General features: G+C 39.0%; 2 protein-coding genes and 1 long non-coding RNA gene across 15 annotated transcripts in view; 2 read left to right on the forward strand and 1 right to left on the reverse strand.

The window, feature by feature from the left end:
- The window catches only part of NEK1 (NIMA related kinase 1), a 41,509-nt gene extending 32,937 nt beyond the window's left edge, over positions 1–8,572 (forward strand). For 9 of the 12 annotated variants that reach the window (XM_057378273.1, XM_057378267.1, XM_057378274.1 and 6 more), the window contains 5 exons: positions 1,376–1,530; positions 2,419–2,630; positions 4,617–4,750; positions 4,995–5,127; positions 7,084–8,570. In XM_057378273.1, coding sequence (XP_057234256.1) covers positions 1,376–1,530; positions 2,419–2,630; positions 4,617–4,750; positions 4,995–5,127; positions 7,084–7,097 — 648 coding nt within the window. In that variant the 3' untranslated portion in view covers positions 7,098–8,570. Of the gene's footprint in view, positions 1–1,375; positions 1,531–2,418; positions 2,631–4,616; positions 4,751–4,994; positions 5,128–7,083 lie in introns of all 12 variants that reach the window. The other 3 variants (XM_057378275.1, XM_057378278.1, XM_057378279.1) reach the window with 2 other exon arrangements.
- Positions 8,573–8,948: 376 nt separating this feature from the next.
- On the reverse strand, positions 8,949–19,619 carry LOC130580653 (uncharacterized). Its single transcript, XR_008966142.1, has 3 exons — positions 19,389–19,619; positions 14,553–14,695; positions 8,949–12,184 (listed from the first exon to the last, which is right to left on the reverse strand). It is a non-coding gene; the product is annotated as an uncharacterized LOC130580653 (long non-coding RNA).
- Positions 19,620–23,556: 3,937 nt separating this feature from the next.
- SH3RF1 (SH3 domain containing ring finger 1) overlaps positions 23,557–25,684 on the forward strand; it is an 86,085-nt gene continuing 83,957 nt past the window's right edge. The window contains exons 1-2 of one of the 2 annotated variants that reach the window (XM_057378297.1): positions 23,557–23,980; positions 24,958–25,452. In XM_057378297.1, coding sequence (XP_057234280.1) covers positions 25,066–25,452 — 387 coding nt within the window. In that variant the 5' untranslated portion in view covers positions 23,557–23,980; positions 24,958–25,065. The remainder of the gene's footprint in view (positions 23,981–24,957; positions 25,453–25,684) is intronic. The other variant, XM_057378298.1, reaches the window with a different exon arrangement.

Genomic DNA, 25,684 nt, shown 5'->3' on the forward strand with positions numbered 1-25,684 from the left:
TTAAAATATTTTAAGAGTAGTTATGAAACTAGTAGATGAAATAGACTCTTTAAATTCTGTACAATACTTGCCTGGATTCTAAAGTAGAAAGTGCATGAAAGAGCAGCTGCTTTTTGGACAAACAATTGTGCCAAGGTCTCTGGAAACAGTTATACCTGCACTGGATTCAGTAGTGCTGTGTAGAAGAGAAATTCCTAGGTGGTGGAATGCCACATAAGAAAAAATATTTCTTCCTTTAACTGCCAGTCTTTTTTTGTGAGTACATGAAGGAAGTTGCGCTATTGATGATGAATTAAATTTTGAGTAGTAGCCATTGGCTGATGCATTGCTAGGAAGCATAATATCAAGGACAGTGTTGTTTGCATCTGTGATAAAAACATTCACAGATCCACATATTCACATAAATGGATTTATGGCTCTCGTTTTCATTTTTCAAGAGTTAGTCTATTATCAGCTTCTCTAATTTATGAAACTGTTAATCTGGCAGTTGGACAATGATTACAGAAAATATAACTTATGAGTAGGGAAAATGAGGTGTTTTGTTACTGCTGCAGCAGACTTGATTGCAAAGAGCAACACATTCTCTTTTCTCATTTGGCTGCAGCAAAAGGATATTCAGTATTTCTGGGGAGTACCTGCAAATGTAACTTTCTGGAATTTCCCAAATTCACTTGTGCTGCTGCTCTCATCAGAAACTATGGAAACCTTAAGCAGGGAGCAGGGTAGACAGAGCTCAAATCCCACGTGCAGGCTAACAGAAATAAGCTAATAGGAGTAGAAGCATTTTTCAAAATACCTGCAAACTTTCAAATACAGGGTAGGGTCAGATTTCTAATTGTTTCTTCACTCTCATAGTAGAGATCAAAATGGCCTATTTTTCCTTTCATGGTAGTGCTGTGAAACTACATTGAAATATACCATAAAAGTTACTGTTTTCCGTGACCAACCTAGAGAAATAATAAAGTGTCATCTTAAAGATTATTTCTTTGTCAGCTGCTTAAAATGGTCCAAACTGGAAGTGATTGACACAAATACATTGTAAAAAATAGCGTATATATTTTTTATCTACTCTAGGGTTCCTTTAGTTAGCTGTCAAGTTGGTGAACTAATCAGCTCAAAACCAAGAGCTGTATGTCACTTGATGTTCTTAGCTTTTCATGTCACTGTAACATATAAAGGCAAGAGGAATACTTTCCTTTTAACTGAGAGGTAAAATTCAGATTTTCAACCATTAGATTATCTGTGCTGGGCAAGTTATTTTTTAATTGACCTTCAAATGAAAAAGCACAAAAAAAGAAATCTCATTTTTAAGTATTTTGTAAACTCGAACTGTCTTTAATATTTTTACCAATCAGACTTTCTATTGCCTTTGTAGATGTTGAGAACATGTTCACTCCCAGATCTTTACAAACTGTACAGAACTTTAGTTGATGTTCCCAGTGTAGCAGATGTGCAGCATCAACATAATCTTGAAACTGATGATACGGAAGATGAGCAAGCCAAAGAAGGACCCTCTGATTCTGAGGATATGTGAGTGTATCAAGTTTATAAAGTATTTTAAGAGGCATCTTAGATCAAGGATGTTTTTGATTAGACACTAACTGCTATATACATTATACTAGCATGGGGGTTTTACCCAAATTTTAAAAATTTTGTATTGACTTCCCATTTACTTTAACTCTTGTTCCAGAGAATTGAGAAGCTAATGGGGTATACTGCGTACAAAAGGTGTCTGAATTTCCTTTCCAAAATCCATCCAAGGTGCCATCTGCCTGGTGTCTGCAACTTGCATTTTGAGTTGCTCAAGCAACTCAAAGTTGATTGCTATTGCTGCTCTAAAAAGAAATTTTTCTTAAATATTTCCTTTCTTTCTATGTTCTGGGAATCTTGCTCATTTGTCTCCTCTACTGTTGTATTAGAATGTTCTTCAAGTGCCTCAAATTCTTTTAGGGCCTTCAGAATCTGACCCTGGAACTGACTAATCCCCACATCTTGGGTAGTCTGGCTTATCTATTCTGATTAGATCTAGATTTTCTTTTGCTCTAGAATATATTGAATTATATTTCAATATAACATTGAAAATGTTATATTTGTCTCTATAACCATGCACAAGTACAAGGATTTTGAAATTGTCTAACTAATGGAGCTGAATTGAAGACTTACCCAACAGTCTCATTAAAAGATGGTATCTGYTTATTCCCTATGTGTTGCATGATATAATGGCATCAATGCTGTAGTCATGTTGGACTGAAGTTACAAACAGCTGGGGAGGGGTGGGGGATGGAGTGTATCTCTTCTTTTTTTCCCTTCAGCTAAATTGGCTAGTCAGTTTGCTGTTTAATGAAAGAAAATACCTCTTTCTACAGGGTTTGTATTGTAAAGGATTAATGATATAACCTTTATATCACATTCCTTTAGTATGTTTGGAGAGACAGATACAGATCTGCAGGAGCTCCGGGATTCAATGGAACAATTGCTTAGAGAGCAGCCTAGTGAGGAGTTGAGTGAGGAAGAGGAGTCTACTTTAAAGGCCAATGCTATGGAATGTGTAACAAATGGTACTGAGCTGGATGAAGGAGATGAAAATAACCCCAGCAGTGAAAGTGCACTTAATGAAGAATGGCAGTCAGGTATAATTTCTGTTATACTTGTTTTATAAGTTATTTATTCATGTTAAAAATTCAGACAGAATGTTTTAGCTTTGTACACTTAGAATGAAGTAAAGCTCTAATTAATAGTTTTTATACGTAAGTTTAAAAAAAGATAATATTCAGACATTCTGAATGTTAAGGTCAACATCTAAGCAAYGTTTCATGTTGCAAGTTGAAGACTGGCTGTTTGTTGGGCAGTGGTGGTAAGTTACACCTTTTTCTGTAGCTGTCTAAAACTTGGCTTCAAGGAAGATCAAAGACAGACTGCATTGTATGTCTTGAATAATTCATGGCTGTAAGTGTGGAAAAGAAATAGCAATTGACATGACTGGAGTATCTGGGATCCAGCTTAAACTATAGTTAAGTAATTTAACAGGCAGTCAGAAGGAACATGAAATTATTCACCTTGTCCTTAGCCAAAATTGGGTATTAATGTAGTCAGACTGAAAATGAGACAGATAAATTAATTACTGCTTTTAGCATTTTACATTAGATATGCACAAYGTCCTGAAGTCTCAGTTCTGTTTTTAAAATCCTGGTGGAAATAGAAGTATTTTGCTGTAAAAATAAATGCATTTAGAAATACAGATATAAAAAGTTGTAGATAATCAGTAATTAAAATTAAAACATAGCTCTTGTGTAATTTTGTTTTATTGAAGATAAGTTTTAACGAATTGAACATCTATGAATATACCTGTAAGATATTATGTATGTAATACAGTCCAAGAATTAGTTTAAGGTAAAATAAACTTAGTTAGTGCCTTTAATTTTGTGACAGTACTGATGTTATACGTTGATATGTTGCGAGCAATAGTGTTTAATACCAGTGTCCTACCTTCTAAATATTCCATAAGAATTGCAGGTTTCATTGTTGGGGCAGGGAGGAAGGCAGTCCAGCCTTCAAAAGTATAACAGACAGAATTTGAGCCAAAATCTGCTCAAGATCTAGCTGTTTAATAGAGGATTAGAAATAACCTAATGGGTTATTTCTAATGGGAGAAGATTTGGTCAGGATTATACCTTACACTACTAATATATAAGAATTGTAAATAGTAGAGTTCTAATACTAATTGATGAGCTCTGTGATCTACTAGGCAATACTATTTTAAAGGTTTGATAGTATATGCTCTGAAATTAAAGAGGTTGTATATTTTTCCCTGGTAGACAAACTCTTTCCAAATTTCAATGCATATTTAAGAAAGTCTTTTTTCTTGCATTTTATAATGGGATTTTATACAGGGATTCTGTCTTGTAATTTTTAGAAGATCCTTTTTTTGTTAAATTTACCTAATGTTTGACTGTTACAAACCTATTTTTAAAGTTTCTGTTGCCTATAAGCAAAATTATCTTGATTTCTGTCTGGTATCTTACTTCAGCATTGGGCATACTTAATTTGCTACACAAAGAAGGTACAGTCATAAAAGAATGAGGAACTCAGTAGCTAAATTAGTACTGCATTTTTTAGACTTGCACCATAGAAGAAGATATATCTCAGGGCAGAAAGTAATGGATGGGTAACATACGTGCCCTTATTTTCCGTAGAAGACAGTTGCTTCATTAAGGAACTCCTTTCCCTAGCATGGGACAGCTGCCAAACGCTACATGGGTTTCAGCTCAGATAATATATTGTGATGGTATGGAACTTGACCTACTTTGCTAACTAAAATTCTACTTTTAAGACCATACCTTGCKTTCTTTCAGGCTGAATACCCTTATGTCTAATTGTCACAGTGGGGATTTAGAGGGGATAGCAGGATGCTTCCTATTTGGGATTTGGGATTTTTTCCAAAAAAGGGATTGTTCCTATTTTCTTGCACATTATCAGAGTATCTGTCAACATCACCCAGTGCTCCAGAGCTTAGCTGTTTGGTTGCATTTAAAGGATATCTATTTTAGRGACTTTGAAATAGCATTAAGAATGTAGGAAAACTGAGGCTGCCTTACTGTTGTTTTCTTTCTTTCTAGATAATAGTGATGGAGAGATTGCCAGTGAATGTGAAGAATGCGATAGTATCTTCAGCCATTTAGAAGAGCTGAGATATAACCTGGAGCAGGAAATAGGCTTTGATAAATTAATTGAAGTTTATGAGAAAATAAAGGTTTGTGGAATAAGCTTAAGTGGAAATACTTTCAGAAACAAGCAGCTAGGTCTGTTTGTTGTGCCGGTTAACTAATCACTTTGTGTGACTAGAGAAAAGGACTTTTTTTCGTAGTTTTTTAATCTGTTTTGGCACACTAAAATGTTAACAGAGAAAATACACTGGATTTAAGGATAAAGGAGCAAAACTTTGGGTTTAACCATGAATTGCATTTAATAAAGTTGACCTATTTCATTTCCCCCAGGCTATACTTGAAGATGAGGATGAAAATATTGATATTTGTTCAACCGTTGTTCAGACTGGTCTTGGAAATGAACAGAAACACCTGTATGCCAAAATTCTTCACCTGGTAATGGCAGATGGAGCCTACCAAGAAGGTAATCTCAATGCATCCTGGCAATTATGGTTTGTCTTGGTTCTTTCTTAGTGATACACAATATAGATTCTAATATACTTCTAAAATATCATAGTATCACAGAATACAGAACATATCTGTGCTTTGTTATATTGATTGGCTAAAGTAATTACAATTTTTCTCAAAGGGTATTTTTCTTCCTGCAAAAAAAATGGCAAATTCTGCAGACCATTCTGATTTAATAGAATGTACATGTACAGTCAACTGTAACAATACCTGGCTTACAAAGGGTACAATATAATTATTTAATTTCTGTAAAATGAAGATGGGGAAAATGGAAATCTAGAACAAAACTTTCAGAGTCAAAACTAATTTTCAGAATTAATGAAAATTTAGCTAAAATAGTATTATGCTTTCTAAAGTGTTACTTTTAATAGGTTGCGCCATCACACCTTTTTGGAAAATTTCATGGAGCTCTTTAGCCTCTAATTAGCATTTTCAGAAGACCCTGATGTGTATGTACCATCCATCTTTGTTGTTGACTTAGTAATACATGAAGACAATTAATTTTGTTCTGGAGCCTTGCCCAGCTTAGCCCACGTGATGAGGCAGATGGATGGCTACTCCATCTTTTAGAGTCGCTCCTATGAAAAACCACACAGACCACCGTCAGTGAGGAAATGGTTTTGGCTTTTTCCCTTTCTCTCACATCAAAAATTTAATTGCAGTTATGTGTTTTTAGATTTCTAATGATGAAAGTCTTTACTGGAGAGGGGAAACAAAAAGAAATTTGAAATCCTTAAAAGTTTTATAGAAATCAGAAGCATCACATATTGGCTTTACAAGTGTGTGTAATGATCACTATTTAAGGTATTTCAATTTTGAAAGAAATATTTTAATGCATGTTAACAACATGTACTTTCTGCATCTTTTAAATTATTTTCCAATTGTGTTGCTATAGCAGTGCAAGGTCAAGTAAGTGTATGGCTTTCTATGACTTTTATATGTAAATACCTGGGGGGGGGGGAGGGAGTCTTAACAACTAGTTATAATACATAGTATTTTTTAAAATTCTATTACAAATTACATTTTCCCAATTTTTCTTCTCTACTGATATAGAACCACTAGGTAAGAACATTCAGTTCTATGTTGTTTTCATGCTGTGTTAGAGAAGTATAACAGAGAAACGTCTGAAAAATATTTTTTCAGCCACAATTTATTGATTTAATAACAGATTTGGAATGATCTGCTGTAGTAGTTCATTTTTCTAGTGTCCAAAAGACTGGCAATGTAAAATAATAAGAAAATGGTTACTATAGTGTCACCATTTTCTTTTGCTTGCCACTCTGCCTTAAGGATATTTTAAAACTAAAAAGCTTAAATGAAAATTTGCTGAAATGTTGGCATATAAATTATAAGCTGTTTTCTGAATGAATCCTATTAAAATGAGCTGACATTCATCTTGCAAAGTGCTGATTAACAAGTGGCTATTTTTTAATAGATTCAGTTCTAATTCTGTATTTTACAAATCTGTGATAGCATCCAAAAGTGCTAAGAAAATGTAATTCTTTACATTTCAGACACTTTTATTAAAAAGTACTATGTTAATTGGGGTGAATAGAGGACAAGTGATAGACAGAAGAATCATCATGAGCTTCTGTCTCAAAAGCCTTATACTCTTCAAGTAAGAAATGTTGAGAAAAAATCCCTATTGCTCTTTCCTAAGAGGATTGTTCTAACTGAAGCAGGCCACTTGAGGTGAAACTRTCTTAAATTCACTAATCCAAGATGACACTATGTTCAATATTTGTACATAGCAYTTTAAGGCAGCTTTTGGTCACCTCGTTGGTGACAGACTTAGTGGATTCCTGTGTTATTACTTACTAAATTGTGGTTTCTAGATTGTTTCGTAACTTGACTTGGGTCTATCTGTTCTCTCCTTTTCACATCGTCTCTCCCCCTCTTCTACTTTTTACAGGAAATGATGAATAAATCTGACTCAGGAATTCCTTAGTGCTTACTACACATCAGTGTGTGAAGTCTGCACCGCTGAACAAGAAATTGTACTGGAGAATGTAACATGGGCAGGAGAGGCAGGACTTCAAAAAGGAATGTTGTTTGTATGAAAAAGAGAAAAAACATGCATTTTAAACTGAGATACCTTCCGAGTTCTCTTGTGTGGATTTGCATATGTGTTCCTTAAATATTAGGTGCCCAAAATTTTAAAAAACCCACACCAAACAACCAACAACAAAAATATCAATAAAACCCAAAACCTCCACAAAACAAATAAACCCCAAAACTGTAACCTCTCAAATTTCAAAAGAAATAGAGAAATACCTGTAAATATTCTGATACAAAACTGAGACYTATAATTAAAACAGAATTTCTGCCATATGAACAGTTAGCTGGTATGGTGAGCATTTGAAGCATTGCTGTGTTGTGGAAATACATCTAGCTATTCACTTACATAATTCAAATAGCTTTTCTTTACACTTACACAAAGAARTCGTCTGGTTTCTATTGACCCTTGTGGTTGTATTTTAATAGTATCTTAATTTAGTGGTCCAGTTCAAATATTTAACTTTTATTGTACTTCGAAGCTGAAGGTTTCTGTCACATCTGGAATACCTTGGTAGTGTTTCTGAATCAGGGCAAACTGGTGCATAAGTCATCATTGAAATGTGGGGAGGTTTTGATATCGTAAAATCAATTTAGAACTAGAATATTCTTTTTTCTAGTATTTTTCTTCTTCTTCATGTTCCATATCCCCTTCCCAAAAATTCCAGTTGTTTACTTCTCTTGAATTTTGTAATCTGGTCAATGATGATGTACTACACTGTTAAACTGAAAGGAGTGGGAGTTTTCCAGTTTGGCTTTAAAGCCTTATAGTCATTGCTCCAGCTGCCACAGGGGAAAATGAAACATTGCAGCCACAAGAGCTGTGTAATATTTCACATCTTTTGGTTCCTGTATTACATAGCCGGGTTTCCACCACCCTACAAGCAAAAACAGGTTTCTTCTGACACACACGTTTCCTCATTCCTCATGTCAAAGCAGTACTGTACAAGGCAGACATTTGGGATTCTGTTGTTCTCCAGTCATTGTCTCTGGATCAGTTTTACTGGTTTACCCATTACAGTAAGTCTCTTGTTGTGGATTTGATGAGCTGTCGAACTTTCAAGTGCCCTATTGGAGAAAAATAGGTTTTTATTTTTTTTCAGCTACAACAGGAACAATCTAAAACTGTCAAAAGTTGCTTTTCTACGAAGTAAGAACAAATTTATATATATATATATAAATTTATTATTTWAATTGTCAAAATATGTACATGATTTTTGTAAAGTTGTTTTATGGTGTCATTATTAAAATTTTGCCCACTGATAAGAGTTAATTTTTTTAAGCAGATACAATTCTTGAAGGTAGACCAAACTTACTCTAGTTCAGCAGTATTCTGGGAATTTGTGAGAATAAAATGAATAATTAATTGCCTTTAATAGATTATTTTTTTATATCCTTATTTCTTTGATAAACACCTCTTACTTCATCTGCAAAGAAAGTATGATCGTTGTTGGCAACAGTGCTGGTTCCATGCTATGCAGCTTCTCTTCTCATTCCATTTTCTTCTTTATTTCTTTTTTCTTAACTTCCCACAATAAACTTTTCACCAGGCTTCTCTTCCATTCCACTTTTCACTGCTGCACAATCTATTCAGAGACGTGATCCTCATGATCTACGTCATCCATGACATTTAGCAAATGCACCCTGAAGGCTTTATTAAAGAATGAATCTGAATTACTTTCCTTTTTCGGGTTTGATTTTTCAAATCATGCCTTGTCCACCTTTTGGAGGAAGGGAAAACTCAAAACCTTTTGATTTAAAATAATATAGAATAACTGTATGGAAACAAGAAAATCAGACATCTGATATATTCTGTGCTCCATGGTTTTGAATCCTCTTTAGGTGATGCAGTCTTACTGAAGTTAAGGATTGGGCCCTGTTAACTTTTTTAAAATTGAAATTGTGTCATTATTGATATTCTTCATTTCTTATGCAGTGTCCTGGCTTGTTTCAGGTAAGAAAAATGGACATAATCTGCAGACTTCAAGATCTACAAACAGAGCTTTTTACCAATTAATAATTTGAAAAACACATGTAGATTGTGGACAGCTTTTCAAGAATAATCTTCAAACCTGCCACCCAAGACTGAATATCCTTGAAATCCCTCAAAAGCTAACTTAAAATTGACACATAAATAAGGTTGTCTGCTAAAGAAATACTTTCATCTGAAATGTTAAATCCATATTTAATGCATGGTATAATGGCATCAGGGACAGTGTGGCTTCAAGATAATTAATTGGCTTATATGTAATTTATTGAAATTAGTTGAACATTTGGCTTGTATGCATATTATATTCACCTTGAAGAATTTTTTGTTGCTATTGTAGTTGCAAATTGAGATATGGAATGGTATTTCTGGCATAAAACATACTCTGAACTATTTAGCACTGATGTCTCTGTCCTCAGGCTTGCTTTTTGACCCTCGAAGCCACCTGTAAGTTTTAAAGTTGTAATCTTTAAAACAAGCAAGCAACCAAACAAAAAACCTTCAGCAGAAAGTAGTAAGGCCTCCAGCAACGAGGTGGTTTGAGCTGAAGAGGTACAACACTCTACCCAGAGCATTGAAGCCTAAAATCTTTTTTGAAGAACAGAGTGTGAAGAGGCTTTTCTCTTGAATTTGCTCTGATATCAGAGTTTGAAGTTTGCTCTGATATCAGTTTGAAGTTACCACCACAAGGAACATCAGAAAAATATGTTAGCTGGTTGGATAACGTAAACCAAAGCAGAGTACAGATTTTTCTGTGGTCTGGTAAGTGAATGATTGAAATCAAGTTCTAGTGCACCACATTCCAGGTAAGGGTTAGTGCTCTTGAAAAGCTGCATTATATATCAATAATACTTCCTTCAACTTTTACTGCTTCTGTGTCTCTCTTGCTCTCACTTGAGCATAAATGCTGTATGCTTACTCAAATGCATTCTCCACTCTCCTCGTCGTTGTAAAGCTTTAAAACTTGGCCCAAATGCTTTGGAAGGCAGGGCTGAGGATGCTGTGCCAGCTCTTGTGCCGCCCCTGCAGCCACCAGGTGGCAGCGTGCGGGCGGGCGAGGTGTCCGTGCCCCGTGCGGGTTCCGCCGCGGCTGGAAAGGTGCAAATGCCTGTGGCTGGGGGGGCCTGCAGGCGAGAAGCGGCGAGGCTGAGCCGGAATAGGAATTCGTAAGGCCCTGCAATTCATGGGTATTTCCTTGTACAAGACCGTGTTCTGAAAGTACCCATAAATACTTTTCTTTCTTTTTTTTTTTTTTTTTTTTTTTTTTTTTTTTTTTTTTTTTTTTTTTTTTTTTTTTTTTTTTTACAAAATGCTCAATTATGATTATTCTCAATTAATTTACCAAAAAGAAATAAGAGAAATACATATACTCAACTGGGTAATGAGCCTTTGGATAGAGCAGAGTTTCTTAGCTTATAGCAGTCATGAAATCTTTACATTCTTTTCCTGGAGGATAGGATGACCATGGAATCATAGAATATTCTGAGCTGGAAGGGACGCACAAGGATCATAGATTCCACTTCCTGCCCTGGACCATATGCCTGAGAGTATTGTCCAAACACTCCTTGAACTCTGCTCTCTGTGACCACTTCCCTGGAGAGCCTGCTCCTGTGCCCAGCCACCCTCTAGGGGAAGAACATTTTTCTAATATCCAACTTAAACCTCCCCAACACAACTTCAGGCTATTCCCTCGGGTCCTGTCTCTGGTCACCACAGACATGAGATCAGTGCCTGCCCCTCTGCTCCTCTCATGAGGAAGCTGTAACTGCAGTGAGGTCTCCCCTCAGTCTCCTCTTCTCCAGGCTGAGCAGACCAGGTGACCTCAGCTGCTACTCATAAGACCTCCCCTCAAGGCTTTTCTCCATCTTTGTAGCCCACCTTTGGATGCTCTCTAGTAGCTTTATGGCGTGGTATGCCCAGTTTCCCCAAATTACTAGATGCAAATTTAAATAAAATACAACACTTCTAGCTGAAATATATGGTTGGGCTCTGTGTAGTCTTCCCCTCTGCCCCAGAGGCTGGGGTAGAGCATGCCCCTGACTAAATTACTGACTTAACTTCTGTGACTGCTAAAAGCAMCACATCAAAGCTCAAATAAAGCTATGCTCTACAGGATTTTATTAGCTGTGATAAACCAAGGATATATATATAAATTTAACTTTTCTATCCTTTTAAATGTTCTTCTCTTCAAATAACTGTGTGCTTTCTGAAATCTTATTTTACCATTTGTTCATTCATGAACCATGTAGACTCAAATTTAGCATAAAATATAAATTAGTGGTTACCATTCCTAAAGCATTTCTTTGCCATTTTTGTCATAGCAGTTTACATGGAGCAATTTATAGAGTTTAAGTAGTAGTTTTAAAACCCATAAAGAGCTTCCTTTAAATTAAATTTGTGTGTTAATGCAATTTGCTTCAAATGCATTTCCAAGTTGATGTTTTCCAGCTGAGCTGATGAGTTCATCAATTCAAATTGTAGAACTCAGAATGGTTGGCCTTGCAAGAGTCTTAAAAACACTTCTTCATCAACTAAAGCCTTAATTGAGCTGCTTCCACAAAGTTGTATTAATTTGCAGTTACTTGTGAGACATACATATATTTATGAGTTCAGTTGCTGCTCCTAAATTGCTTGCCTTGAGCATCTCTGATTTGGTGCACTCTTTCAGATTTTATTTCCAAGACATTTCCAAACCAGGATAGGGTTTAGCCAATTCCATTTAATCTCTTTTTAACAGTACAGTTTAGAGAACTTGCAGAGACAAAGACTTGGAGAGTTTTTTCTCACGAGCTGCACAACACAAGCCAAAGCCATGGGTGGGTTGCACAATGGGAAGACTCCAGTGAAGTAGGATTTTCAGGATGGCTGTGATGTTTCTTTTGCAAGTCGTCCCTGAGATTGACTGTATCAAGTGTGAGGCTGGGGTGTGTGTGATTCACTTCTGCGTGGCTGATGGATGTTCCCTTAGGGACTGTAGTCAGCCAGAAAAAAAGTACAGTTCAGATTTAATTAGGACTGTGGCTCGAGCTGATGCAAACATACTCTGAGGATAAAAGAACCAATCAAGTCTTTGACATACCCTAATTTTTGCTGTATCCTGCACACAGTCCTGACAGTAAGGTCTCCTCTAGAGGAAGGGATGAAGTATGCATTTTGGCTGTATCCTTGATATAGAATACAACTTGCCTAAATTCAATTTTTAGGCTAAAATACAGTGGTGCTATCTCTCTTAAAACTTTTTAAATCTCAAGCCATACTTCAGGGATGCCATACTTTCCTCCTACTGGCTTCCTCATCAGCAGTCAAATGTTGTCGTTGTTTGTTTTATTGCTGCTAGGATATTCTGAATGTTGTCTGAGAAGTTTTGCAAAACAAAGGTATGTAGCCTTTTGCTGAAGTGATTGATTTAATGGACGTACAGAAAGGACAGAAAACCTTAGGTGCCACTGATGATGAGCTAGAACTCTGTCTGTTGTGGAGCTCTACCAACATAAGCCCTCCTTAAACCTACTTTTTATAAACTGCTGTAGCTGTTGTAYTTCCTCTAAACTTTGTTTCTTCCTTTGTATGGAAGTGTTTGAGACTGCACATAGCACTTAGTGCAATGCTCTAGCTGACATGGCTATATTCAGTCAAAGGTTGGACCCAATGATCTCAAGAGGTTTTTTCCAACCACATTTATTCTGAAAATCTGTAACAATTGATAAAGATGTCTGAAAGATAGAAATAAAATGCATCTAATTTGCCAATACTCTAGCACATTTAATCGATCCTTTCCCACTGATGTTAATTTTAATAGCCTACATAGCAGTTTAGAGTATTTTAACCCTTTTCTTCAAACATTGTAAGAGGAACCTAAAAGATTAAATTGATGAAAATTAAGCTTCTCAATAGAGTATATTTGGACATAACATTGGACATACTTTTATGTCCTTTAATTCTAAGAAATATGAGTATATATTTTATTATACTCAACAGTTTTAAAGCCTTATTTAGTAGATTTGTGTTTATTATTAGCAAACATATACAAGAATTATTTCAACAGCAGTAAAACATCCCTGATGTGATTTTTAGCTTAGTAATACAGCACTTTTTTCCCCAGCTGTGGAAAAGCCTGACTGCAGTTCCACAGTGGACTTTAGTATATCAGTTAATGATCACGGTGCCTTGAGTAACTTAACTCATGTATTCACTTAATTCACTGCTTTGTTACTTTTCCTCAGATGACTGCTATTGCTTTCTCTACACTGGACAATCCTGTTTGTCCAGAAACTTCAGCAAATTCTGGCTCCACAGACCATGAGGGTAAACATTGCCAGCTGGGAAAGGAAGCACAGGTCAGTCCTGGCCCACAACCTTTGTTAACCATGTAGTGATACTGTAGTAACTCCTTTCCTCAGATCTATAATGGGCAGACTTTCCACCACAACCCCCAGTATCTAGCTGTACGTACAACAGTCTAGTATGAGAGAGCACAGTCATAAAGCCTCATTCCTCCCAGTAAAATTGAAGCAAGCTTGAGTCAGATCCCATTGTGATTTGTTAAGCTTCTCCTTCTCACCACAGTCTGTTCTTTCCCTCTGCTGATGATTATCAGGACCAGCAGAAGGAAAYGTTCGCCCACCCTCATGCTTGGGCACGAAGCAGAGCATCATTGATTAAGCTGCTGAGAAGATGGGTGTGAGCCAAGGCACCAGACTCTGAGCTGCAGTTGGTGAGGATATGAACACATCTTCCATTCTGCTTATTCTGACACAGTGAACACAATCTCCATCAGAAGGATGGGATATAACAGATGGAGCTATAACTTAAACCACTTTGTAACAGTTCCTAAAGCTCATCTGTCAAGGATGGTGCCAGACTGCTTGTGCAGTGTTAGTAAGAGAAATTTATGTATGAACATACCATGTGAAATAGGCCTGCTGAGGAGCAAAAACTGTGTAGCCTATGTTTATCTTGCATTAATCAAATTGTAATGTATTTACTTAGCACTATTTTTGTTTTCACTTGCTGGCAAAATTCCCCACAGATGTTTTATTCTGCCTTACAGCAGTTAAAAATGTGAGAAATGTATAATTGAAATAATTTATTAATTGTGCAATTGACTGGCTTATTTCACAATAAACCATGGGGGCTTGTTAGAGGGATCACATTAATCCATAGTATGACACAGGTCAGGTCACTTCCTGCAGTCATTAGTTTCAACAAAGCTACCTATGATACCTCAACTCAGGTATTTTCAGCTGAAATTCAGAAGACTGGCAAGCCTGTGAGGGGTGTCCCCTATCCCTCCATTCCACACTCCTCTCTTCATGGTATCTGAAGAATAAGCTACTCACAGTTACATTGGTGGTCATGGAAATTGCAGGTACCTCATTTCTGGAAATCCAACTCCTGATGCTTGTGCAGCCTTAGGGAGCTGTATTTTCTTGCCACAGGATTACAGAGAAGTCAGAAGGCTTTGTGATCGTTGGCCAGAAGACTGTGTGGAATAATAGAATGAACTGGGGGAAAAAATGCACTGAAAGCATCTGGGAGTTTTTCTGCATACTCAACAATATATTCTATACTCATTTTCTGTGGCTAAGTTTGCTGTTGCTGAGGCCTAGAAGTAGCCAAATAAAACAGCAGGGAAGCCTTTTCTATGTTTCTTGCCTCCATTTCTCACTAACATTTTTACATTTGCTCATTCCCTCTTCTAATGGAAGCTGGGGGGAAAGTGCCATGTACAGCACTAATGACATGAAGAAAAATGCTGAAGGAAGCAGCAGGGGGCCACGGTTTCAACCACTTTCCCTCCCTTGCCCAGGAAAATTTCAGTGACCTCTTGACACCTCCCATGGGAAACTTTAAATTGACAAGAGTATTTGCCAAGTAAATACAAAAAAATGGCATTAAAATTGTATTGTTTCTGACTTAATCCTCCTAAAGTCAATGCACGTGAGCTGAGATTCCCACAGAAGCTATAACACACTACCCTCAGTTTTGATGGCTGGATACATGAATGTGCATCAGGACTGATTAAAAATCACTTCCATACTAATAGTCATTTGGAAAACTGAAAATAAAAATGCTAAAAAATTAAGTTACAGCTTGTTCCTGGTTTGTGCTGGTATCTTGGTTAAAACTACTATGTTTCATGTTGTGCAACACTACCTAGAGTCAAAACATTAATATGTCCTGTGAAAACAAAGGGAAGGCATTTTGCATTCATTATAATCTGATTGGTTATTCTGTTGTGCTTTTGCTGGGATAAACTACTCAAGAATGATTGTTGTGACTCTTGGAAAATATTCTGGATTTATTATATGCTAGTTGCCAATTTTTCTTCTGAAATCTGATCATGAGGAATGGAGASATACGAGAACATCTTGCACCTCATGCATTTCCCCCCACATCCAGAGAATACATTTGCTAAAATAACATTGATCCGGAGACAGGTCACTAAACTGGAGATCTGTGGTTTGGTACTAGGAATTGTTCCTTTGCTTCCTCCCCAGCATATTATTTAATTTATCCTGAAGAGATAAATGAATCTGTTCCAGTCCTTATCTCGTTTGTCTTACCTTCTCTTGTCTTTCCAGTCTTTTTTGCCACCAGTTGCAAAGTCTTCCATGTATGAGGTAACACTGCCTTCATGATCCCCATGTCACTCATATAGAAAAGGATCGGCAGAATAAATCCCAAAAAATAAGAATGTTTCCACAAGACAATAGTAGAAAAAAAATGCTCACCAATGTGAACTAGCATGCAGGAAAAGACCTAGCACAGGCCATTTGCTGACAGTTCTTTAGTGCACAGCTGCCTTAGCTATAGACTATGACATGGATTAAAAATACATCAGTGTTTTAGCACAGGTGTGACCTTAAAGAAGAATTGTGGCAAAAGTGCATTAGCAGTTTGCAGGTTTTTGGCACACTAACCCATTGTCAGTGCCCCAGCCCATCCCCACACAGAGTTGCTGTTCGCATTTTCTGGGACACATGGGAAAACATTACTTGAAAATGAGTTTGACTATAGCTCATATAAAGTGTCTATTTAAGAGGTATTTAAGGGCTGATTCTTAGCTGGGGGATGGAATCCAGCTGCCTGTTTTCTTTGGCTCTGAGAGCCAGTTTCATGTGATTTACATTTTCAAAGCTGACTTCACAATGGAAGAGCTTGAGGCTTGGTTTTGAGGCATGGCATGGTTTCTTAGGGGTTGGGGTTTTTTTTTGGTGGTGGGGGCATGCTAGTGAATAAATATTTTACAGCCCACATTCCTAGTTCCACWAAATCAGTGACTTCAGGCTGTAGGACAATATAAGTAAGCACAAAGGCTGGAATTTATTGCTAGTAGTGATCTATGAGATAAGGTTTTTCAACTAAGCCAGTGCAGAGTTCTCTTGCCAGATGTGTGGGAGTGAAAGTGACACAAATCTAAAAAAAAAAAAAAAAAAAAAAAAAAAAAAGGAGAGATATTTGGCAATCCTAGAGTGATTATATAGCCTTGTAGCATTAGCAGCCTCAGAAAATTAATTTTGTGTCTCAATGTCTTTATTGACTAAGAAGCCAAGTCTCAAGCTTTATAGAAGAAATCCAAAGTAGTGCTATGAATACTCCATAAATTTATCTCACTTCTTTAATCTTATTTTGAAGAAAGATAATTTGGGGACCGTTTTTTTCTACATTCCTCTGTAAAGAACTGTGAYAGCAGAATGATAGTGATTCTGCAAAAAATCAGTGGGAAACTTGTCCCTTTATTCCCTAACTTTCATCTCAATGTAATTAATAACTTCCCTTCTGAGTCAAGCTACATCATAAATTATTGCTTTTTGTTTCCAAGATATCATGGACAAAAGCATGGTACATGGATGGTACACTGACCACATTCAAGCTTCTGCCTACATCCTTTCATAAGTGTACTTGAAAATGCAGAGAACCAAAGCTGTGAAGGAGCTTGAGCACCTTTCAGACAACCAAGAGGCCTAATTTGTGCTCATGGGGCTGCAAATTTCCTTGGAGCTGAGGGTACACTCCAAAAATTKCTACTACAGTCAAAGAAAATGCTTTCCCTTGCTATAATGGTACTGCTTTGACTAATTTGGAATTAAAATGTTAGTGCTCTTTAAATGCTGTAACACATTTGAATTTTTTTATAACCTAGTACACAAACTCTTACACAACATATCTCATCACTTATGTATGACACCACAGCAGAACTGTTCAAGTGTGGCAGAGATGTTTGAAAAGTAAACATGCTGATAATCCTACTTGCCTGTCACATAGCTCTGCCCAGCAGGCACTTTTAGTAGGAGAGTGCTATTTTAAGGAAATAAATCTCTCTGAAAAAAAAGAAACCCTAGCTGAGCATGCTTTTAAGAACTAACATGACAATTTTTTTTTTTTTGTAAACTATCAAATTGTTGCAGCCCTTAAAATTCTAAAATAGCTTAGTTTGGGATTTAAACAAGCTAGCAAATTCTTCTCGTAGATTTTGCTCTAAAAACACAAGCATTTCATGGAAATTCATGAATCCATGAATCATGAATTCATGTGACATAGAAAAATGTCACATATTTATCCTGGAGCATCTTACCAGTCCCTGCTCCTAAGTCTGAGTGTAACACAGCTACAGACTGTTCTGGGACAAAATCCAAACCAACTCTCTCAGCAGAGGAGATGTAGGTGAAGGGATTATGGTGCTTTTCAACAGATTTCCTGATTTGGACAGTAGGAGRAACTGCAGGATTTATCATAAAACACACACAAACCACACAACATATACATTATTGCCATACATTTTTCATGCTTGAGCTTTCACAAAAGCACAATGATTTTTAAGAGTTACTCCTCTATAAATGATTTCCAGTAACTTGTCTTAGAAGAAAACACTTTGGATAAGGTGTTTGTTAAGACCTGCAGAAATTTCTGAGTTTTCATTATGTTGTCATGCAGTTACCCAATGGAGAAATAATATCCTTTACATCACCTGTTGTAGAGCCTGAGTGGATGTGAAAATTGCTCATCTAGAAAGACTGAAGGGAATGCTTAATATGTTGTAAAGATTTATTCTTTGTGAAATAGTGAATATTTCTGAGTTTCCACTCTGCCACTTTTCTAAGGCTTTGGCCAAGGGTGTTTGCTCTTGGAGGGTTAATTTGACAGAAGGASCCCTCTACATAAAAAACCAAAGAGTTTTTCCCTGTACATGAAACTTACTGACTAGCTTTATCTTCTCACAGGGTTTTAGGGAGTGAAGCTGTAGTGTGTTTCTAGAAATACAAATATAACAAAAGACAGAATCCAGGAATTATAAACCTGATATGATGGATACAGACATCTCCCAATACTGACAACCCCTTTCTCTTTCCAAGTGCCTCTGACTCTCCTCCTTTCTAAAACTGGGCTTTTTTTGTTGTTCAAATAATAGATGTGCCAAGTATGCAGTCCCCAGATGTTCAGCTGCTTTCAGATACTTTGATAATGAGGTGTGGTTATGAACACTAAATAAACTTTGATGAATGTTGATTATCCGCCAGAATGTTTTTATTTATTTAAAAAGAATTGTCTGGGTTCTGCAATGCATCTCATCTGTGTGCTTCAACACATTTGGGTGTTCAAAGCTCCAAACACTTGTCATAGTGTTCCTCAAAGATAAAACTGGACTTTAGTCATTCCAGCTCACTATCACTGGAAGTGGTTTATCACAGTTCTGCCTAATCTCAGGCTAGAGTGAGTAACATGATAATTTAACTTAAATATTTATGATTATTGGTTTACTGTTCATATGAAAGAGCTTTACCCTGTGACAGGAACATAGCCTTTGCAAGTGGGGAAAATACTAATAGCTTTTTAATAGCTTACAATTTGCTAACAATATAGCAAACTATTAAAACAGCATGTAAGCATTCCAAAACATCTTGGGCAGTCAATAATTCTAAAACTACATCCTGAATCACTTATAAATCTTTGGGAGACCAGATCTTAATGGGGCTGGGAGATACCTAGAGCAGGACTGAACTCATAATCTGGTATGCTCTGTCCACACCAGCATTTCCCCTGTGGAGACAGTACTAATTCTAGAGAGGCGAAGAAGCATTAGTACCAACTCTGCAGCCTCACAGACCAGGTCTGTATCTTACCAGCTGCATGCAAGGAAGGAAAAAGTTAATTTGATTTCAGAATAAACCTACCAAGAATGGATTCCAACATTTCTTCTCCTCTTCTAAAATCTTCACAGCTGTCAATCTAGCTTCATTTCTTTAAACAAGCATTCTCCTTTGTTTTTCCTTTAACCTTACTTGTAGTAAGGGCAATTTCAAACTTGCTGGTTAATGAGATGCAGGCACTACGTTCCCATCAGCATAGCGAACATTTAAATCAAGTTCTTGACCAACTACATAGCCAACACCTTACTGCATTTCTACGAGGTACAGCAATGAATGCTGCGGCTAGGCTATGGGGATCATAAACACCCATAATCCCAGTGTTTTCCTGTGACTAACCTGGTGGGAATGTCTYGTAACAAAAAGCTCACCCAAACGCTGAGAAGTTGCAACATGTTTATTCTTTAGTGCCACTTATCCTATGCCCATTTCCTCCCTGTGACTCAAATTATGTTATTGCAAATGTACAAAGTTACGATCCCAGGTTCATGTTATCAGAGAGAACCAGTTTACAACACGAGTACACAAATACTGTACTCAAGAAAGTTAGATGTCTAGAACACAGAATAAAGATGTGCTTTCAGTACCTTTTGGCTTCTAGTTTTACAACTCATTTCTCCCAACTCCTCACACATACCAAAACAGCAGAAATCCTTCTGGCAGAATGCAAAAGCTTTAGAAGTGCATTTGTCATCGATATAGTTAAAACTAGTTCACAACCTGGAAAGTGCAGTCAGGACAGCACAAAACTCAGTATAGAACTCAAACTAGAAGAATTGCCAACAGTAACCAAGCTAGGTAATTAAAGCTGGTACTAACTGGGGAAAAAAAAACAAACAAACAAACAAAAAAAAACCAAACCAAAACAAAAAAACAACAACAACAACAAAAAAAACCAACAAACTAGGACACCAAAGCAAAAACAAACTACATTAGTATTTATGGGATTTATTCTACTGATCCTTTTCTATATGACTGTCTTAGATTTTATAGACAGAGGAAAAACTAAGGGTGCTTAGAAATGTGCTAGAAACAGGAATTATTGCAGTAATATTTAGTTAAAATAGAAAGTATGACTGTTGACAGAGTGGGCTGAAGTCATGGGGAGAGGCCTTTAGGTTGGTTTGTCTGAACAGGAAAAAGAAGGTATTGTCAAAAGAAAAGGAGTCTAGAGACCAAAGAGGGTTTATTGCAGCAATGATGCTAGCATAGAAAGAAGAAAGAAATAGGTGTTACCAGTTCTTTCTGCTACTGACATTGTCTTTTGCTGGTCTTCCTATGGCACTTTGCTTCTTCCTTTACTTAAAAGCTTCTAGATGAAGAGAAACAAAATATGTTTGAGAAAAAAAAAAAAAAAAAGGTTGTGCCTGAAATCCAACTTCAGAAGCACAATTCTTTACACCAATGTGTAAAATACAGAAAAACATTAATGGACATTATAATTGTTGAAATCCAGGTGGTTGAGTAACTGGAGGGCYTCATCTTTCAAATCTGTCGTTTTTAATGGATTTCTGCCCTATGCAATCTCTTCTTTGCATCACATACTTAGTAAAAGCTGTACATGGAACTAACAAACTCTGTATAAGGACAGGATGGTTTTAAGAAGTGAGGCCTCCTCATGTAAAAATGTCCCAAGTGTGCAATTCCCTGTTATGGCTGGAAGTGAGAAAGAATAAATGCTTCAATGTAACAGCAATTCTGTTCCTTTCAGTCCTGGCACCAGACTGTTCCAGCCTCTCTGAGTCAAACACATCATGCGTAAGAGGGCAGTGGCATACATCTGCACACGCACCCATAGTTTTTCACATGGATCATATTTGTTTGAAAATTAACTACAGCTACTGCTCAGGAAGTAACATATTTACCTGATASTCTTCAGAGTATTTACTGCTTTGGCTTGTATTCCACAATGTATTTAGTATTTTACATACTTTACACAAAACACTATCAAAGAACAGGCCTGATAAAGGGGTARTCGTTTTATCCTCCTTCCCTGAACTTTCATCTTGCTTCCCTGGTGCACCCCTTGTGTTGTAAATTCCTTTACTGTTTTAATAGGTATTTTAAATTCTTTAGGCAGCAAACTAAGTTTAGACAACAGTAATTGTCTTGCTTACAAAGCTATGTTGGAAAGGCTGGCAAATTATTACCATGAGATCTTTTGGAAAAGCTAGGTCCAAACGTGAAATCCAGTCGTGAAATGAGACCTTCTTTAGATTCAACAAGTCTCTGCTTCAAATCCAGTGATTATCCTTCTTTCTGTAGCAACAGCACCGACATGGAAAGATAGAGGAATACTATGAGACATAGGGATATTCTTACGTATCAGATGTTTATATCCTTCTATTTATGTTACAATACTCCCTGGAAAGCACAGAAGCCCATCTGTATCAGTTTTCCTAAACTCCAGAATTCATGGGGGAGGAAACCTTATTTCTTAATGAATTGTACATATTTAGAAGTTTYAATATTTCCACTATTATCACTGAAAAATAAAATAAAATATTAGAAATGCATTCAGTGTGAGTGAGCACTTACTTGACAGTCCTAATAATCAAAGAATATCATTACCATTGGAAACAACCAAGTTAGCATATCCAAAAAGCAAGACAGAAAAGCCTGTCACTCTATCAGCATATCCAAACTGACACAATCCATGCAAGAAAAAAAAAAAAAAAAAAAAAAGAAAAAAAAAAGCTTTTTATATACACATAGATTTCAGTAAGATGACAGCAAACTTAAAACTATAGAATATTCTGAACTGGAAGAGACACACAAAGATCACTAAGTCCAGCTTCTGCCACCACACTGGACAGCCCCAAAAATCACATCATGTGCCTGAGAGCCTTTTCCAAATGTTTCTTGAACTCAGACAGGCTTCTGCTGGGATCACAGGGAAGAGGAGCCTGCTCCAATGCCCAACCACCCTCAAGGTGAAGAAACTTTCCCCAATATCCAACCTAAATCTCCCCTGACATAGCTTCATGCTATTTCTTCGGGTCAACTTGAAAGCTAGAACCACACACAGGCTTTTGGATTGCTTCGTAACTGAGTTGCAGTTGACAGGATGAACAACTGGAACTAACACATTTCTCTAGCTTTTTCACCACCCATAGACAAGGTGTCTCATCTGATTTTAAAAGAGAAGGCTTTAATTTCTTTTCGTTTTATGGTAATTTGTAAGTTGCTTAGGGTTTACTACCTCCTTCATTCCCACAGTCTTGTAGAGAAGTACTTCACATAAARTACCTCAAAAGCAAGTGCATCATGTCCTGAGCACAAAGGTATGTGGTTGTGTGGGTGGGGGCAGTGTGTGGGTGTGGGTGTGTGTGAAGAGAGGCACTCACCAATTTGCTGGCATCATTTATTTAATTAAGCAGTGCCATCATAGAACCGATTAGACTGGAACAGACCTCTGAGATCAGCGAGACCAACTGTTAATGCAGCATTGCCAAGTCTAGCACTCATCATGCCCACAGACACGCTTCACTAGACCCTGCAACACGCGTTTTGCAAGGGCCCGAGAGAGCACAGCCGACGGCAGCGATGGACGTGACACGGCACCCCCGCCACCTTCCCGGGCACCCCCGAAGCGGGAAAAGCCGCAGCCTCAGCGTGTCACCGGCGCGGCTGGGAGATGCGGGCGCACGGCCGGGGGAGGCTCGGCGAGGATCCGTCACCCTGCACAAGCCCGCCCAGCATGAGGAGTCTCCTTGGGCGGAGAGCTCCGGGCACTTCGGCTCCTCCTTCTGTAGGGCCTGGCAGCCGCAGGCCGGCGCTCCGGGTATGACTTACCACAGACAGGGAGCGGGGGCAGCCCCAGGAGCGACCACCCACCCTCCCTCGCTCACTCCCTCTCCCTCCTTCGCCGCCGCCCCCACGCAGCCGGMGGCAGCCCCAGGTGCCTGCCCGAGCTGCCCCAAGGCACAAGGCGGGAGGAAGTGCCTGCTCCCTCTGTCCCAGGAACCGCCTGAGCTCTCCCACCACCTCAGCCACCGCCCGCGGCACCTAGCGAGGTGCGGATGACTGGGAGGACGAGGCGGCCCCACGCCCCGTCCCCGCCCGCGAGGGGCGGTGCTGCCGCTGGGGACCCGCCGGGCCCGCCCTCGCTCCCTGCCCGCGGCCCCTCGGCGGGGCGGTGCCGGGCGGGGCGGTGCCGCCCCTCGCGTCAGCGGCCCCTGCGCGGCGGGGCGGGGAGGGCACGGGAGTGTCGGCGCTGCCGCGGCGGGAGAGGCACCGGCGGGGCCAGCGGCGGCKGCGGCTCCTCACGGGAACAAAGCGGGGGCGGCGCGGCCACACGGTGAGAGCCGGGGGAGGGACGGGGAGGGGGCGGCACTCGAGGTCCCCGGAGACCCCCGAGCCCCCGAGGGACGTCTCGGCGCGGCGGAGGGGCCGCGGGCCCGACCCCTCCCTCCCTCTGCCCGGCGCCTTGGGGCGGGGTGACAGCGCCGTGTCCCCCGCCCGCCCCCGCCTCTCGTGGAGCCGTCCCCGCTCGCCCCGTGTCCCCGCAGGGACCCCTGCGTGGCGTCCGCCCGCCTGCGGGTCGCTGTTCCCCCGGGGAGCGGGGGAGCATAAAGCAGTGAATGGGGAGGCGGTCCGGGCGCGGAGCCCGAGAACAGGTAGGTGCGGGACGAGAGCCGGGGGATCCGGGGGAACCGCTCCCGCAGGCGGCTGCGGGGACTGGGGGGAGGCGCTCAACTTCGCCCGGCGCTGGGYACTGCAGAGCTCAACAAGCCTTTTTCTGCCCGTGAAGCATCCTGGTGTGACTTCTCGCAGAATGGGTTTTTTTTTAGAGGTGCTCTTTGGTGGTGTTTGTTTTTTTCCCTCCCTCCCTTTTCCCAGCCCTTCGCTGCATAGGCTGGAGCTGGCTGGAGGCTCGYCCCTGCCTCTGTGGCTGCATACGCAGCTCGTGTTGTCCTAACGATATGGCAGGAGCACTTCCTGCTGTAAATCACTTCGCGATAGTTTTTGAAGCGCTTCTTAAAGGCGGCACTGTAATGAACCCTCTTGTCAGTGTCTGTGGTAAGCTTAAAACCTTATGAGCTGGAGCCTGTTTTTAAGGCTGTTCAGTGTAATGTGCTGCAGTACTTTTCATAGARAGGGTAGAAATGTAGTTCACTGTTGGCTTAGTGTTGACATAAATGTAATTCCCCTTGCTATGCCCTCTTAGTGTAGGCTCTATGGTTTGGGACCCTGTTTTAGTTACCTTTGTCATCTATCTTCTTTTGTGATAAAAGCTAATCTCAAATATTCAGAAAGACTGATGTATTAAGAACTATGAAAAGTAAGCTTTATTATATTGCTGTACTCGGCATAGGTCTTTGTTCTGGAATAATTTGAGAAAATAAAATCACTTAGACTGAAATTTATGGGGACTTGAGTTTTAAAACTTTAGCTGTTAGCATTTGTTAAAATGTTGTAAATAAATGGATATATTAATATAGATTGCTGTTGCTATTTTAATACTTCATTTATTGAAAATATCTACTGATTTAGTCTAGTCCTCTCTTATTTTGCTCTTTGTATGAACATTGTCATATTAAATGGTCTTGTTGACTCTTTTTCCAGCTTAATAATTCCTTTTTCCCTCAAAAAGTTTTAGAGCACGGTCAGAAGAGGAATGGATGTAACATGATATCCTTGCAGTGCTCAAAACACACAAATTCTGCAAAGATTTGTTTTTTCATTAAATAATACAAGGAAAATGGATGAATCAGCTTTGCTGGATTTGTTGGAGTGTCCTGTTTGTTTAGAACGCCTTGATGCTTCTGCAAAAGTCTTGCCTTGCCAACACACGTTTTGTAAACGCTGCCTGCTGGGCATTGTTAGCTCTCGAAATGAGCTGCGATGTCCAGAGTGCAGGACTTTAGTGGACTGCGGTGTTGACGAACTCCCTAGTAATATTTTGCTTGTGAGACTACTGGATGGCATCAAACAGAGGCCTCGGAAACCGGGCGCTGGTGGTGGGACTGCTGGCACCAACGCTTTAAGGGTTCCCATCAACACTGTAGCTAATTGTGGATCAAAGGACCTGCAGAGCTCTCAAGTTGGACAGCAGCAAAGGGTGCAAGCACGGAGCCCTCCTGTTAGGGTGAGTACCACGTAGTGACAGTATTTTGTTGTATTCCTGCACCATTTTGAAATGGTAGGTGGCCTCTGCTTTGAAATAAGGGCAGGCAGATAGTTAACATAGCAAAACAAYGTAATTTTGAGAATTGCTGTAAATTTCTAGCAAAGCACATTAGTGTTCCTGTCCATGTTGGTTTAATGTTATGTGAATAGTTATAATGCTTCCTTAGTAAAACTCTCAGTTTTTGAGGCAA

The sequence above is a fragment of the Malurus melanocephalus genome, unplaced genomic scaffold (assembly GCF_030028575.1).
Source record: "Malurus melanocephalus ecotype Western Australia unplaced genomic scaffold, MMel_1.1 scaffold_352, whole genome shotgun sequence".
NCBI classification, from domain to species: Eukaryota; Metazoa; Chordata; class Aves; order Passeriformes; family Maluridae; genus Malurus; species Malurus melanocephalus.